Consider the following 16,330-nt stretch of genomic DNA (forward strand, 5'->3'; position numbering starts at 1 on the left):
CTGCCAATTCCAACTAATTTTGCATTTCATTCAGCTTAGTCAGTAAAATGTTGATGTTTACTTTCCTGTTTCTTTGTAGACAGTAATTACATTTTAATAATCTACAACAGTTGATTATGATCAACACCTCATACATATTTTTATTACTGTGGAAATACTTATTAGTCCAATATCTAGGAGGAAAGAAGTTCATTGAATATTTGAAGCTTTAACAGCACAACACTGATCCTTCCTACCCAGGCTTAAGGAATTCCCAGAGTCACAAAACAGCTTCACAAGTGACACTGTCACAGGAATATAAACACAGGAACAGCACAGTGCACAGCCCCAAATCCTGAGCACTTCAAAGACACCCCACTCCCAAAAAAAAAAAAAAAAAGGGCAAAATAATTAAATCCTGACCTTCAATAATTTCTTCCAAAAGCTCATGCTGTTCTTGTGACTCGAAGCATGAAAATTTGTTTCCTACTTTCAAGATCACCTCCTCTCCTTGCCAGGTGTTTTTGCTCCAAGTCAACACAAGTGCTACTGGAAATGCACTTACTGCTAATAACATAATCCTAAATTTAGCCAACAAGCAAAGTCCTCAGAGAAAACCATTCCTCGGATTTTTCCTCCTGTGCCACAGCTGATGGACAAGAGCACCAGAAGGCACAAGTTAATCTTCAAAATAAAAACCTATTTCACAGTGGCTCTGTTGACTCTAGTTCCAGCAAGGCCAAGGTCAGAGAACTCTCAGACTGCCAGTACAAGGCTTAATTCCACAAAATTTAAGTGAAAGTCCAAACTAAAATTCATTTTGAGACAAAATACAGCTTTGTTGAATCCCCAAGCCACGTGGATGTAGAAATCCAGCAAGTGAGAAGTGCAGCACACCCCTGAGATCACTTATAGAAAGGGTTATGACAGCACAAGTATTTGTTCCTGTAATTTGGGAACTTCACACTCAACTTGAAGAAACTGGTTTGGCACAAATGGGCTTTAAGTGCTGCTGGCCAAACCTAACAAGGACACAACAAACACCAGGTCTCCTGTTAATCAGAGCACAACTGGAGGAGCTTCACACAGACCTTGTGAAACAGCTCAGGCCTGAGGAAAATACAACTTAAAGAGTGATTGTTGCAAACAGTTGCCTTCAGATGTCACACACACACAGAGCCCTTTCAGCTTGACACCCCTGTGCTGTGCTCTGCTGCCTCCCCTTGCTGGGGGGGCTTGTCCAGCCAAAAAACACCCAGGGATGCACATCCCAGTTCAGCTGCAACACTCCACACTTGATTATCTTACCACTGATACATCATAATTTCCGAATATTTCCTAAAGAACTGATCAACAGAACCAAGAAAGTTCTCAGATCTTCAGTAAGTTTCATACCTCAATCACAACAAGCTCCTTTTACAGATAATATGAACAAATAAGCCTTAATACTTCTGCTGACTTTCTGATCCTGTAGCTTCATTAAAACAATTAGGATTTCCCTAATATTAAGGTAGAGGGACTGCAGCAAATATTATTAATCATTAGAACATTTGAAAGTGTTAAGAGAGTAGCAGCCACGGTATAAAAATGAATATCCATAAATCAGAGTACTAAAATCCTCAAATATTAAAAGCAGTAAGAAATTTGGGGGTTATTCCCTTTTAAGACCCTTTAAATGACGTTCTTTCACTCTTGCACTCTTTGTACTTTGAGATGATTTTGCTACAGACCCTTTTCACTTCCAACAAGAAGAGTCTGGTGCACTACAGAAAGCAAGTCTGACCAGTTTTAAGCAGCTTTATTTAGATAACATCTTTTGTGTGTCTAACAGACCTAGGTGTAATCTTTTATTTGTCATAGCTGACGATACCTGATACGCAACCCTTCACTTCTGATTTCAAAGTGCAAGAGTTTTAATACTCCAGCACCACGTTCTGCTGAGACACGGGAATCATTGCAACAGAACCAGTTTTACCTTTTATTTTCTTTTAAATTGCATTTGCTCCTTGCTGATGAAGCACTAAGCAATACCTCGAAGTCGTTCCTCGTTCTTTAACACGTTTAAACATCCAAACCTCAGCCAGGCACTCCTGGCTCTCTCTGCTCGTGGTGTTGATGATAATCAATGCAGAGTTAGTTATTCAACGTTTAAGCACCCAAACCTCAGCCAAGCACTCCTGGTTCTCTCTGCTCCTTGTGCGTACGATAATTATCGTACAGCTATTCCAGGAGAAGGCAAAGGGACCTCCGTAGTGCCAACCTACCTGGATGCACAGCCACATTACCGCGAGCAAATTTCCAGCGGAACTTAAAGTAACTTTTCACAGGAGCTACGGCCATAAAAGTGAGTTTACAACCCCTTGGATGCTACGGGGGAACGGACACCTGTGACACGAAAACAGCCGGGAGGCGACACAAAGCACCGGCCTCCCCCGGGCGCCGGTCCCGCTACCTCCACACGTGTCACGGCCCGCGCCGGGGGGCACGGCCGGGCCCGGGGCTGCGCGGCGGCGGCGGCCGGGCCCGCGGGACGGCGGGGGCGGGCGGGGGCCGGCGGCTGCGGGCCGGGGCCGGGGCCGCGCGGAGGGGCCGGGCAGGGCAGGGCAGGGCGGGCGCGGGTCGCGGCCGAGCGCAGGCCGGGGGGCCGGGGGAAGGCGGGGGCGCGGCGGGCAGGCGGAGGGGGCAGCGGGGCGAGGCCGGCGCGGAAGGGCCGCGGAAAAGCCGAGCCGGGCGCAGGTGCCGGCGGGGCGCGGAGCCGGCCCGCCCCGTCCCCCCCCCACCTCTTCCGCCCCGCACTGACCTCGGCGCCGCTCACGTACAGCTCCATTTTGTGGCAGGGCTGCGGCTCGTCGTCCAGCGGCGCGCACGGCACCATGTCCCGGCTGTGGGGCCGCGGCGGCTCGGCCGCTGGCGGTGGCCGTGCGGAGCGGCGCGGGGCCGGGCGCGGGGCGCGGAGCGGAGCGCGGGGTGCGGGCGCTGCCGGCCGGCGGGGGCGGCGCCGCGCTGCGCTGCCCCGCGCACGCCCCCAACATGGCGGCCCGCGGGGGCGGGGCCTGCGCCGCACCGCGGTGACGTCAGGGCGGGACGGAGAATCCCCTGCATGGGGAGGGGGGGGAATGACGCGCGGTGACGTCACCGGGGCCGCGGGCGGGCGGGCGGCGCCGCGCTGAGGGGGAATGGGGGTGAGGGGATGCGAATGAGGGGATGGGGATGAGGGGATTTGGAATGAGGGAATGGAGATAAGGGGATGGGAATGGAGGGGTTGGAGATGAGGAATTAGGGATGGAGGGACTGGGGATGCAGGGGTTGGGGATGAGGGGATTGGGAGTGAGGTACAGGTCTGAGGGGGATTGGGAATGGAGTGATTGGGGATGGAGGGGCTGGTGATGGAGGATGGAAGTATTAGGGGTGAGGGACACAGGATGAGGAGGATTGAGGGTAAAGGGGTTGGGAATGGAGGGATTGGGGATTGAGGGACAGGTTTGAGGGGGATGGGGATGAGGGGATGGAGATGGAGGGATTGGGGTGGATAGGTTGGAGGTGAGGGGATTGGGGATGGAGGGGATGGAGGATGGAGGTGGGACAGGCTTGAGGGGACGCGCACTGTCAGTGATCGGCGCTGAGGGGACCGGCTGCGGGCCCGGCTCTTCCTCCCACGGAACTGACAGAGGGGAAGGAAAAAGAAAAAAAACAAAGAAAAACCCGAAAGTTTGGTTGGGTTTGTTTGCTCGAATTGGAGGTGTGGGGACAGGAAGCGCGGGCGGCGCGGAGGCTCAGCCCGGTCTCGGTGGGAGGCGAGGAGGAGCCGGGGCGGCAGCGGAGCCGCCTCGCCCTGCTCACAGCAACCCGGCCCCGGCGCTTTGTTTGCAGGCGTGGGTTCGACAGGAGCACGGCAGCACTGCCCAACGGGGCCAGGACAAAGAGAGTGCGTGAAAAACATGAAAAAACAATATTGCACCTTGCCATTCGATGCTAGGAGCTGGAAGACACTAGATGATGCTGTCAAAAGTGTGTTTTTAAAGCGCAGAAAACTGCCTCAGTGACAGTTTGTATGTGAACATGCTGTATGACTTATCAATAAGCCCTGCCCTTTAGAAAAAGCAAAGACTCAAACCGTTCTTAATTGCCAAATAATTTTGATGAAGTGAGCACAAACAAGGGAACAAGCTGCTGCACCCCATAACTCAAACACTTTCCATGCTGATTTTTTTTTTTTTTTTTTTGGCTCAGAAGTCAAACCACTGCACAGACAAGTGTAGGATGCTGTGCTGCTCCAGTCCTTGATTAAATCCAATTCCCAATCCCCCAAAGCTGCCCATTCCCAGTTCCCCGTGGCTGAAGAGTTGCCTATTGTGAATGTGTCACTGCAGCAGCCGCCAGCTGGCACGTCAGCATTTCCATTGCAAGCCTATTTTTAAAGGTCTGGAACTCAACCATGGAAGACAAATGTTTTGGAGTGTGTGCTGGGAAAGTTTGTCCTTCAGAAAATAAAACATCAGGTGAGAAAATGGAGGAGCGAAGTCACAGGTAGTTAATGTCGACAGAGAATTTATGCTTTAAATATAGAATTGTTCAGGCTGGGTCACTGGTAGGAGTGTGTGAACACGGAGATTTTACAGCAGCTAAGTGACGGGAGATGAAGGGACAACTTTGCAGGCTGCTGGTGCACACAGCCATATCCCAGTGCCTCTACTGGTGACACTGGTGTGGCCAAATCTGTGAGATTAAATCCGTACATACTTCATCATTAATTTAAATATAAAGGAAATCAAGTGAGAAGTGATTTGTGAAAGTTCTTGGAGTGCTCAACAAGAACTTATGTCTAAAACTCCTGTGGCAGATGCTGTTTTCCTGCATCTGAATTCTCCCATTGCTCTAAAAAATAACAGGCTGTAAATGAGTGTTCTGCATCCCCAGGGATTTGAGAAATTCAGAGGAAAGCAATAATTAAAGGAGTTAGGATTGTTATTTGTGTCAAAGGCTAGAAAAGGAAAATTATTATGTATGTAGATACAAGAAAAAGGAAATTCAGAATTTATGTTTCTCTAGGTCTCACAACCAAACAAGCAAAAGGTATTAAATAAAAAGGCAACAATATGTCACTGAAAGGTAAAAATTAGCAAAATCCCCCTCAAATTCTCTTTCACATGGAAACAAACAATCAAAAACATATTAGCAAATCCCTGATTTAGGAGGACCAGGGCCTCATGTCTTGGGTTTCAAATGAATATTTAGATATTATATACCTGGATATTATATGCCCCTATTTCTAGAGCATCTAATCTGCCTGTAGGGGTGTCAGATCTCATCTGGTGCCCAGGTTTCAGCTGGGGGTATCACATCCCTGCTGTGCAATTTAGAGCTGAATATTTCTGATATTCAGCACCTTCATCTGCTCAGCAGGTTCTGTCCATTCCACCCCTTGTAGGAGCAGCATGAGAACCTCTGAGGGACTTTGATTACAGGAAGGGTTCAAAATATTTCGTTTCTTCACATAGATTCACTTCAAAATTAATTCTACCGTATGGTAAAATTGCTGAGAGTAGTATTTTACTGAGTCTAATAGGAAATGAATAAAAACAATAAAAATAGAAGTAATAACAATATGGGAATAATTGAGATCTGCAGCCAAAATTCAGCTTGTTCAGTATCAGTAACATGAAATCCAAGCACTCAGTTGTCCCTTTTATGCACCTGCAGGCACCTGACAGCATCCATACTTACTTTACAGTAATTTCACGATTATAAGCCGCATTGAGTATAAGCCGCACTTCCGGGTGCAGCAACTTTTAGTTCTTTGTCCCTACATAAACCGCACCTGATTATGAGCCGCACATTACAATACAGACTGTGATAAAAGGTGTCTGTTCTATCACCATCTGTTGAGGGTGGGGCAGTGATCCTTATCTCAATGGCAGATATTCTGCTAATGGGCATCCATTGAAACCAGGCAGGGCATTGTTCTTTATCTTTTCACAGCCCATCCTTCCTCCAGAGAGTCATTTTCTGCTCATGGCCATTGAGTCCCACTGTGGCACTGATAAAATTACTGCATCCCATTGGGAGTTGCTCCAGCCAGGGGGAAGAGCCCAGCATTTCTTACCAAGATAAAACAGAGGTTTTGGGACACTAAGGGAGCCCCTTTCTCCACTGGACTCCAGAGGAAAACCGGATTTCTCCACATCCCCACTGGAGCTCCGGAGGGAAACTGCACCTTGTACAGGAGCACTGCTCCAACTGAGCCACATCTGTCACTGCAGGAGGATGCAGCCACCATGGGATGGGACTGCTGCCAACACCCTGCCTGACGGGTGTCAGGCTGTACTCTGACTGTGTCAGGGTTTGGGGTTTGTTCTTTGTAGTGCTGTATTTCTATTCAAATTTGCCTATATTCCCATATTTTTGCCTAAAATTCCCTTGATTTCAAAATTTAAAAAATTAATTATTGTCTATAATGCATTATGGGTAGGCGGGGCCGCAATGCATTATGGGTAGGCGGGGCCGCAATGCACTATGGGTAGGGGCCGCCGCAATGCATTATGGGTAGGCGGGGCCGCAATGCATTATGGGTAGGGGCCGCCGCAATGCATTATGGGTATGGGCCGCCGCAATGCATTATGGGTAGGCGGGGCCGCAATGCATTATGGGTAGGGGCCGCCGCAATGCATTATGGGTAGGCGGGGCCGCAATGCATTATGGGTAGGGGCCGCCGCAATGCATTATGGGTAGGGGCCGCCGCAATGCATTATGGGTAGGGGCCGCCGCAATGCATTATGGGTAGGCGGGGCCGCAATGCATTATGGGTAGGGGCGCCGCAATGCATTATGGGTAGGCGGGGCCGCAATGCATTATGGGTAGGCGGGGCCGCAATGCATTATGGGTAGGCGGGGCCGCAATGCATTATGGGTAGGGGGCCGCCGCAATGCATTATGGGTAGGCGGGGCCGCAATGCATTATGGGTAGGGGGCCGCCGCAATGCATTATGGGTAGGCGGGGCCGCAATGCATTATGGGTAGGCGGGGCCGCAATGCATTATGGGTAGGCGGGGCCGCAATGCATTATGGGTAGGCGGGGCCGCAATGCATTATGGGTAGGCGGGGCCGCAATGCATTATGGGTAGGCGGGGCCGCAATGCATTATGGGTAGGCGGGGCCGCAATGCATTATGGGTAGGCGGGGCCGCAATGCATTATGGGTAGGGGGCCGCCGCAATGCATTATGGGTAGGCGGGGCCGCAATGCATTATGGGTAGGGGGCCGCCGCAATGCATTATGGGTAGGCGGGGCCGCAATGCATTATGGGTAGGGGGCCGCCGCAATGCATTATGGGTAGGGGGCCGCCGCAATGCATTATGGGTAGGGGCCGCCGCAATGCATTATGGGTAGGGGCGCCGCAATGCATTATGGGTAGGCGGGGCCGCAATGCATTATGGGTAGGGGGCCGCCGCAATGCATTATGGGTAGGGGGCCGCCGCAATGCATTATGGGTAGGGGGCCGCCGCAATGCATTATGGGTAGGGGGCCGCCGCAATGCATTATGGGTAGGCGGGGCCGCCGCAATGCATTATGGGTAGGCGGGGCCGCAATGCATTATGGGTAGTGTCCGCCGCAATGCATTATGGGTAGGCGGGGGCCGCAATGCATTATGGGTAGGGGGGCCGCCGCAATGCATTATGGGTAGGCGGGGCCGCAATGCATTATGGGTAGGGGCCGCCGCAATGCATTATGGCTAGGCGGGGCCGCAATGCATTATGGGTAGGGGGCCGTGGATTTCGGGGGGGTTTGTGAATTTTCGGGGAGGTTTTTGGGTTGTCCACACTCAAATTGTGTGCAGTTTTGTGCACGAGGGACGTTTCCAAGGAGCCACCGCACGCCAGTAATTATCGCTAACGAGCTCACGCTTATCAGAGGCGCTGCCCCGCCCCCAGTCCACCCCCCAGGGCGCCCGAGGTCAAAGGCTCCGCCCTTTCTTCTTCTTCAGGCCCCCCCTCCCGCTCCTCCCTTTTCTCCTGTCCCTGCGAGACCCTCTAAGGTCAGCCCCAAAACCACCTTGTTTTACCCCAAAACTGCCCGCCCGGCCCAGGGGGGCCCCATATTTGAAAGGTCCCGCTTTTTTGGGAAAAGTCCCCATTTTTGGGGAGGGGTCCCGGCCTTGTCCGAGCCCCTCGGGCACTTCACGCTCACCCTGGTGCGGGCGCTGCCCACCCCGGGGGGGACGGCACTGCTGACCTTGCCGGGACCCCCCCGCGGCGAGGAGGTACCGGCCGAAATGGGGAGGGGGCTTGGGGGGCGTTCGGGCGGTGGGGTTATCTGGGGGTGGTGGGGGGATCAACAGGGGGGCGAGGGGATGGGGTTTGGGGGGATGGGACCACCGGGGAAACACCGGGTGGGGTTGGAATATTGGGGGCGGGTCCTGGAGCAGCTTTTGGACCCCGAGGATGGGGAGGGGCGGTGGAATTTGGGGGACGTTGTTTTGGGGGTCCCGAGTGCTGCGGGGGGAGTTCTGACATCCCCTGAGCCCCGCCCTTTCCCCCCGCCCCCCTTTTTTTTGGATCCCACATTTCAGGGGGGGTTGGGGTGCACTGGGGGGCTCTGGGGGGTCTCTGTGGGTTCTGGGGGGGGGTCGTGCCCACTGCCCTCCCACCCCGTGACCCCCTCATGACCCCCCTGTCCCCCTCCCCAGCTCGGGGGGCTCTGGAGGATCTCTGTGTGTTCAGGAGTCTCTGTGTGTGTTCTGGGGGGTCGTGCCCGCTGTCCCCCTCCGTGAGCCCCCCATGTCCCCCCCCGACCTCCCCATCACCCCCTGCTCCCCCTGAGCTCGGGGGGTTCCGGGAGGTGCTGGAGCAGCTCCAGCTCCGGGCGCTGTCGGTGACGGACGAGAAGGCGGCGCTGGACCAGCGGACGTTCTGTTCACCGGTGAGTCTGGGACCCCCGGGAACCCCCCCAACCCTCCAGGGGGTCCCAACCACCCCCTGCCCTCCCCAGGCCGGGAATTTTTTGTGAGAATCTCGCCCTGGACCAACCCGCGAGGGGCTGACGCCTTCAGGGTGAGACCCCCGGGGAGGTTTAGGGTGAGATCCCCTGGGGGGGTTGGGGGGGCTCTGGGTGGGGTTTGGAGGGAATTTCGGAGGGAATTTGGGGGTTCAGACCTGCAGAGGGTTTGGGGGGACCTTGGGGGAAATTCAGGGGGCTTTGGAGAATTTTGAGGGCAATTTGGGGGCCATTTGGGGGGGCTCTGGGTGGTTCAGACCATCAAGAAATTTTGGGGTTCAAAGCTCTGGGGGGTTTGGGAGAAATATGGGGGGGCTTTGGGGGAAAAATTTGGGACACTTTGTGGGGAAATTTGGGGGCACTTTGGGAGGGGCTTTGGGGAAAAAATTTGGGGAATTTTGGGGGGGCTTTGGGGAATAATTTTGGGGGGTCTTTGGGGAATAATTTTGGGGGGGCTTTGTACGGGAGTCTTTTTTGGTTTTTTGGGAATTTTTTTTTTGGGGGGAGGGGTTTCCTCGGTGTCTGCAGCAGTTCCAGGGGGGTTTCTGGGGGTCCTGACCCCCCCCCCACGCCCCCTCCCCAGGACTTCACGGTGTCCACGGTGCCCGTGGGGGGCAGGGGGCACCTCAAGGGCTCCCTGAGCATGGCTGACCCCCAGACCATCGCCCAGGGCTGCAGCCACGGTGCCCAGTGCGCCCTCAGGGTGGGGAGGGGCTTTGGGGAGGGGAGAAATCCCAATTTGGGGAGGGGGCTCCCGGAATTTGGGGAGGGGTCAGCCAGGAGCTCCACGTAGCGAACCACAGAGCTGTGGATGAAGCGGTTCTTGATGGACAGCTGGGCAGGGGGAGACCCCCCCCAAGGGGGCCCCAAAAAACTCAGTGAGACCCCAAACACTCGATGAGACCCCTGAAGGGGCCTCAAAATTCAGTGAGGCCCCAAAAAACCGGGTGAGACCCCCCCCAAAAATCTGCTGAGACCCCTAAAACTCCACTGGGATACCCAAAAACACAATGAGACCCCCAAGCAGCCCCAAAAACTCAATGAGGCCCCCAAAACCCGCTGGGATCCCCAAAATCCCGGTGGGACCCCTGAACAGCTGCCAAAAAACCCATTGAGACCCCTAAAAAAACAGGTGGGACCCCCAAAAACACACTGAGATCCCCAAATTCCCCCCAAAATCCCACTGAGACTCCCCAAGGGGCCCCCAAAATTCGGTGAGGCCCTCCAAAAACCGCCCTGAGACCCCCAAAATCCCACTGAGACCCCCAAAGGGCCCCCAAAAACTCAGTGAGACCCCCGAGCAGGCCCTGAAATTCGGTGAGAGCCCAAAAACCTCTGAGACCCCAGAAAGACCCCATAAACTCACTGAGACCTGAAGCGACCCCCAAAAAACCTGGCGAGACCCCAAAAATCCAGGTGGAACCCCCCAAAAATCTGCTGAGACCCCTAAAACTCCACTGAGATACCCAAAAACAAACTGAGACCCCCGAGCAGCCCCCAAAAACTCAATGAGGCCCCCAAAACCCGCTGGGATCCTTAAAATCCCGGTGGGACCCCTGAACGGCCCCCAAAAAACCCATTGAGACCCCTAAAAAACCAGGTGGGACTCCCAAAAACACACTGAGACCCCCGAACAGCCCCCCCAAAAACTCACTGAAACCCCCTGAGACCCCCAAAACCCCCCTGAGCCCCCCACCCTGCTCCATGTGCGGGTATTCTCGGGGTCCATGGCGCTGATGTCCATCAGTTTGATGTTCAGGTCCTGGGGAGAGAGCAAGGGGGGGGTCAGAGGGGTCTGAAAACCCCCATGGACCCCCCCGGGACCCCCCACTCACCTGATCCACCGAGTGCAGCGTCCCACGGATGCTGGGGAGAGACAATGGGGAATTTGAGGAGGGGTCTCAGAGGGGCCCTCACAGAGACCCCGCCTGCCCAGCAATCACCACACAGAGATCCCAACCAATCCCCCGCACTCCCAAAATCCCCCCTGACAATTCCAGACCCAGAGACTCATTCCCATCCTCACTGTGGGTTGAACCCCTGCACTTATCTGTCAGACATCAAGGGATTAGAATCCAGATCAGGTGAGAAGAGCTGTTCCATTATCTGGGAAACCCCTGCCATCACTGGGTCGTTGTCTCAGTCAGCTACAATAAAGAAAACCAGGCATCAGTGCATTCTCTCAGTAGCATCCAAGCCAAACCCTGGTAATTTCACCACTCACCATCTCCCAAGAATGCCCGGAGCCTCAGGGCACATCAGCTGCACTCAGAGCTGGCACTGTCCTAGCAGGGTAGGCCTGGCTTAAGAAGAGAGGAGGTGATGTGGCATGGCTGAAACTTGAATGGATCTAAACTTGTTCTCCCAAACTCCCGGATCGTCGCCTTCCCCTCGACCCCCACAGACACGGGGGACACAGAGCGAGCCCCACCCGGCCACCTCCATTGTCCCTGGACCATTCCCCTTGTCCATGGCCCATTACCTTTTTCCATGGGCCATTCCCCTTGTCCTTGGCCCATTCCCCTTGTCCTTGAGCCATTCCCTTTGTCCCTGGGCCATTCCCCTTGTCCTTGGGCCATTACCCTTGTCCATGGCCCATTACGAGCTGGGTGCGGCCCGAGGAGCTTTCTTTACCATGATAAAGGGAAGAAATGAGACAGCGAGAAAGAGCAGGGGGGAACAAAGCCCCCCAACCCCCAAAACCAGGGCAGCACCAGAAAACAACTTGGGAAAGGCAAAGTGACCGTGTTTTCTGCCAGAAAATGAGTAATAATATTAATCAGAACTTCTGGAGAAATTTAGGGACATCACTTTCATGTGATAAATACAGGCGATGCCCGTCCTTCCAGCCCAGGTGAAAACAGGAAGGAAAACTACAGCAAAAGCAGAGTCTCTTTTTTGGATGTATTTCCTAAAGGCTCTGTACCGTACCCTGCCCAGCTCAGGAGCTGGAACTGCTCTCGCAGGACACAGTGTCTGAAGGAACGCTGCAGCTGTGACATTAAAGCCACCAAAGGCAGTGACTAAATAGAAACAGATCCTTACCTGGTTCGATGCCCCCATCTCTGGCTCGTGCTCACGGGGGTTCCCTGCTCCAGCACACAGACCTGGGCTAAGACGCTGTCCCTACCAAGCAGAAGACAAGGGGTTAACAAAGCTTTGGACACATTCTGTCTTTAGAGTAGTTAGACAAAACATCCATCACTGTGGATCTTTAATAAGGACAGCTTGTATCTAGGCTTGCAATGGACTTTTGTATGTTATTACTGCAAAGTCTGTTTGAACTTATTTTGATATTAAAGTGTTTAAACAAGCCTTACCGTGAGCTCTGCACCCTGCCCTGCTCCAGGCTCTAAGGAACAGCTGGATATCCTCACACCCATCCAGGCTGAGGCAGAGTAGTTATAAAAGCATCCCCAGATTCATCACCTGAAAATCAGATTTTCTGACAATTAAAATCAGCTTTAAGCAAAAGAATTGAGTTATATCCATAACTATAAACGAGCAAAAATGCAACGTCTTTTATCCTACAGGCACTTTACAGCTGAGAGTTTCTAACACAGTATGAAAATACCTTGTAGCTTCAAGAGAACTGAACCAAGCCTTTAGCAGCCGTGTGGTACAGCTTCTTAAAGCAGCCTGTAGAACATTAAAATATGGCCGTGGCAGTGATTGCTTTTTGCAGCCTTTTTAAAGGACTGAAAGTTTTCAGATTCAGGCTAATAAGCAGTTGCAGAAATAAGTCTGTGGAATATGAGCAGGAGCTTCTGTTCAAGGTTTGTTATAAAATCAATTATTCAGGTAACATAGGAACCTCTTCACAGCCCAGACACAAAGGTGTATTTCCCATTATGGTAAAAATCAATGTACTGTGCTGGCAGTGCTGTGTTCTGCAGCTGTGTTCTCACACACACTCGGGAACACCTCGGCACACACGGACACAGCCGGACAGTGCACGCTCAGAAACGCTCAGAGACACTCATGAACACTCAGATACTCAGAAACAACACACATGGACAGAATAAATATAAAAAGTGATATACGGCTCACGCTATATATACTAGGTGATATAAAACACGCCCCCCTATGTAATAAGTGAAATATCACATGTCCCCCGTGGAAAAAGTCATAAATCACATGCCCCTCATATAATAAATGAAATAATTTACATCATTAAAAGAATCTAAAAGTACTAGAAAATTAAAAAAAAAAAAAACACTACCACGGAAAAAAAAAAACAAGACCAAAAAACAAACCAAAACCCTACTTTAAAAATCCACCCTATAAGTATCCATGTTCCCTAAAATAAAACTGATAAGACACCGAAACAGCCAATCAATCAAACTACAAAAATAAAAATAGCCCAAATAAACTTAACAACACAAAACTAAAATTATTCCTAACTCAATGAACTCGTTACCCCTCAAACCATCAAAACAAAAATACCACTGATAAATAAACACAAAATCAAAAGATAAATTTAACCATAAAGAGTATCTCCCAAATTATCCAGAACTATAAAACATATATTACAATCAAACAAACCAAATAAATAAAACCCCTATGATATAATAATAACCAACATAAACATACAGTAACATCCCATACATAATGTTCCAATTATATTATTAAAAAAAGCCTAATAAATCAGCTATTGCATGACCTCAAACCCACCAAAACAACCGCTACATACTCACAATAATAAAAGCTGTCACAAAATAATTAAAAACCCATCCTCCACCTTATGCTACAGCCCATAACACCATCGTAAACCTTATAAACACATCCTTTAAAAACAACACCCCACCAAAAAAAACCCAACAGTAAAACACAATTCAAAGAAAACCTTATCGACACCAAAACTAAGACCTTACCATACATCATGTATAAACAAAACAAAACTATACATTATATTATGGAAAACCATCTTAAAAGCACTACATTAAAAAAACTTTCAAATATTAAAAACTGCATCTAACAAAAGCGGTCTAATAAATTCACAGCCAAAACTCCACCAGCAGAGCCAGTCCTACCCAAAATCCCAATAATACATATCAAAAGTCTATTTAAAAAACCTACTTCAATTCATCCTACCTCAAATACAAAGCCATCCATAAAGTGACCTCATTCAAATCCAAAATTGCACATAGTCAATAACACCAAAAAATAAAACAACACACTATATACCACCAAAAAATAAAAATACTGAATTAAAACCAAATATAAATACCACTATTTATTAAAGAGCACAGTCACCATCTATACTTTACTGGAACTAAAACTAAATGTATATATACAATTAAAATACATTACCTTCGGCATATACCTGATTATATAAAATAATAAAGTGTACTTGAAGGATATTATAATATAATATCCTCTAGCATCCTACAATAAACTCTCTCAACTATATAGGCTAACACACACACACAAAAAAAAAACTGAAAAAAAAATCTAGCTTTTACTTTCTCATTCATTAGCTGTTACAGATAATAACCAAATCAAGCCGAATTAAATAAATTTCCTTTACTGCCCGCCCCTCCCCGCTCTGGAAGGACACAGAGGACCCGCAGCTGTCCAACCCTCTTCTCCAAATCTCTATACAATAATGGATTAATTTTTCTTTAGATATTTCTCTTATCGAGACTCCCCTCCCCGTGTTCTATCATTTAACCCAGCGGGCTGTCCCTTGTTATTTCGGGCAACTTACCTTTTTTTAAAAATCTTTTTCGGTTTCTCCGGGGTTTTCCTGGGGTTTGTTCTTTTTCTGTCTTATTTCTTAAAAAAAAAAACCAAAAAAACAAAAAAACAACAAAACTAAAACCAAACTACTGTTATAGATAATAACCAAATCAAGCCGAATTAAATAGTAAACAGCAACCAAAAATACGGTCTTGGGAAGCCTCAAACTAAACAGGTAGGGAATTCGGTGCGGGCTGGTCACACACGCTGGCATCAGATCACCCTGTGTTCTCACTGCCATCCCGGGCAGCCCAGCTTTTATACAGATTTTTCTGGCCTGAGGCGAGAATTCCCTTTGTTTCTGCTGAGCATTCTCATATCAGATTAAACCTTTTCTTGGTGGTACCCGGGACAAAAGTCCTTCTTGCGTGTGATGAGGGCTGTGTGTGCTCCCTATTCATGTGTGATTTCCTTGGCAGTGCTGGTTTCTCGCTCATGGGTGGAGGTGATGGGCTCTGATATCGGTACTTGACAGCTCATTACCGACGATCTGTCCCTCTGGTTGTCTCAGGATCGTTGAGCTCGGTTTGTTGAGATGCTAATCAAGGCCTTTGTCCGTGGCTTCGGGTGTGGGTGGCAGTGGCTGAAAAGTTATCTTACTTTATTTATTTTATACAACTTTCTTATATATAAACAGCAAGTTTTCCAGGAAAAGAAAAATAAGAATATTATCATCAGGCTGGTGTCTTGTGACCCCCTCCTTCCCCAGCTTAGTGACACTGAGCCCAAACCATGGCAAGGACAGCAGTGCTTTGCCCTGGAAAGCCAAGCAGTGGGAACAGAGGAATATCTGGATGGTGCCTCCTTTAGCAAGAGCTCAGGGAACTGCAAAAAGCAAATTTTGAGGAAGCTGCCCTTGTTTCATTCTCCTTTTACAGCTCTGATAAGGAAACAGGCACAAATTTGACTTTGGGGATTCAGCTCAAGGCAAGCTGAACTCCAGGACTGCTTGTGAAGCTGGTTGGGGGGGATACAGTTAATTCCTCAGGGTGAGTTTATTCAAGTTCATCATCATTTCAGCCCTGCTCTGTTGTACAATACGATTGCAGCCCATTTTCAGAGTCAGAGCAGCACAGCCCTTCCCTGTTGTGTGGATGAATGCTCGTGGGTACAAAGCACGTCCTGTTCGTGCCACTCGCTCTCCTACAAGGAGGAAAAACAACTGTCCTGACGCAACAAAATGTGTCCTTGGACCCTTGGGTCCCTGCCAGGGCTGCTCCAGAGGAGGGACTGCTTCACACAGAGCCTGGGGAGCTCCCACATGGGCTCAGTGGGACAGCTGTGGCCATCAAAATGTGGAAATCCTCTGCACACACAGGTTCTAGGGAGGTAAATACAGCAAAATTTGATATCCCAATACCAAACATCTGTACACAGATTAAATTATGGAACAGCATCATGACAAAGTCTTTGGTCAATGCTATGTTGGTGTGAAAGTGGAACAGAAGTGGGGGAGTCCATATCCCACCCTGACATTTAAAATATTCACCTTAGCCAAGCTCATCTGTGCATTCACAGAGATCTGGTACCAAATGCAAGCAGTGTGAACTTGTTAAAGAGTTTATTGTGTGCTTTGCCCCGCTCTGTGAAGGCAAGAGGAGCCACTCACAGGAGGGAACA

At 50.1% G+C, this 16,330-nt stretch overlaps 1 protein-coding gene across 3 annotated transcripts in view; it reads right to left on the bottom strand.

Moving 5' to 3' along the window:
• Positions 1–2,883, bottom strand: part of RPS6KA6 (ribosomal protein S6 kinase A6) — a 36,474-nt gene extending 33,591 nt beyond the window's left edge. For 2 of the 3 annotated variants that reach the window (XM_033072246.2, XM_033072245.1), the window contains exon 1: positions 2,780–2,883. In XM_033072246.2, coding sequence (XP_032928137.1) covers positions 2,780–2,854 — 75 coding nt within the window. In that variant the 5' untranslated portion in view covers positions 2,855–2,883. The remainder of the gene's footprint in view (positions 1–2,779) is intronic. The other variant, XM_033072247.2, reaches the window with a different exon arrangement.
• Positions 2,884–16,330: the final 13,447 nt, after the last annotated feature.

This window comes from Catharus ustulatus, chromosome 14 (assembly GCF_009819885.2).
Source record: "Catharus ustulatus isolate bCatUst1 chromosome 14, bCatUst1.pri.v2, whole genome shotgun sequence".
NCBI lineage: Eukaryota > Metazoa > Chordata > Aves > Passeriformes > Turdidae > Catharus > Catharus ustulatus.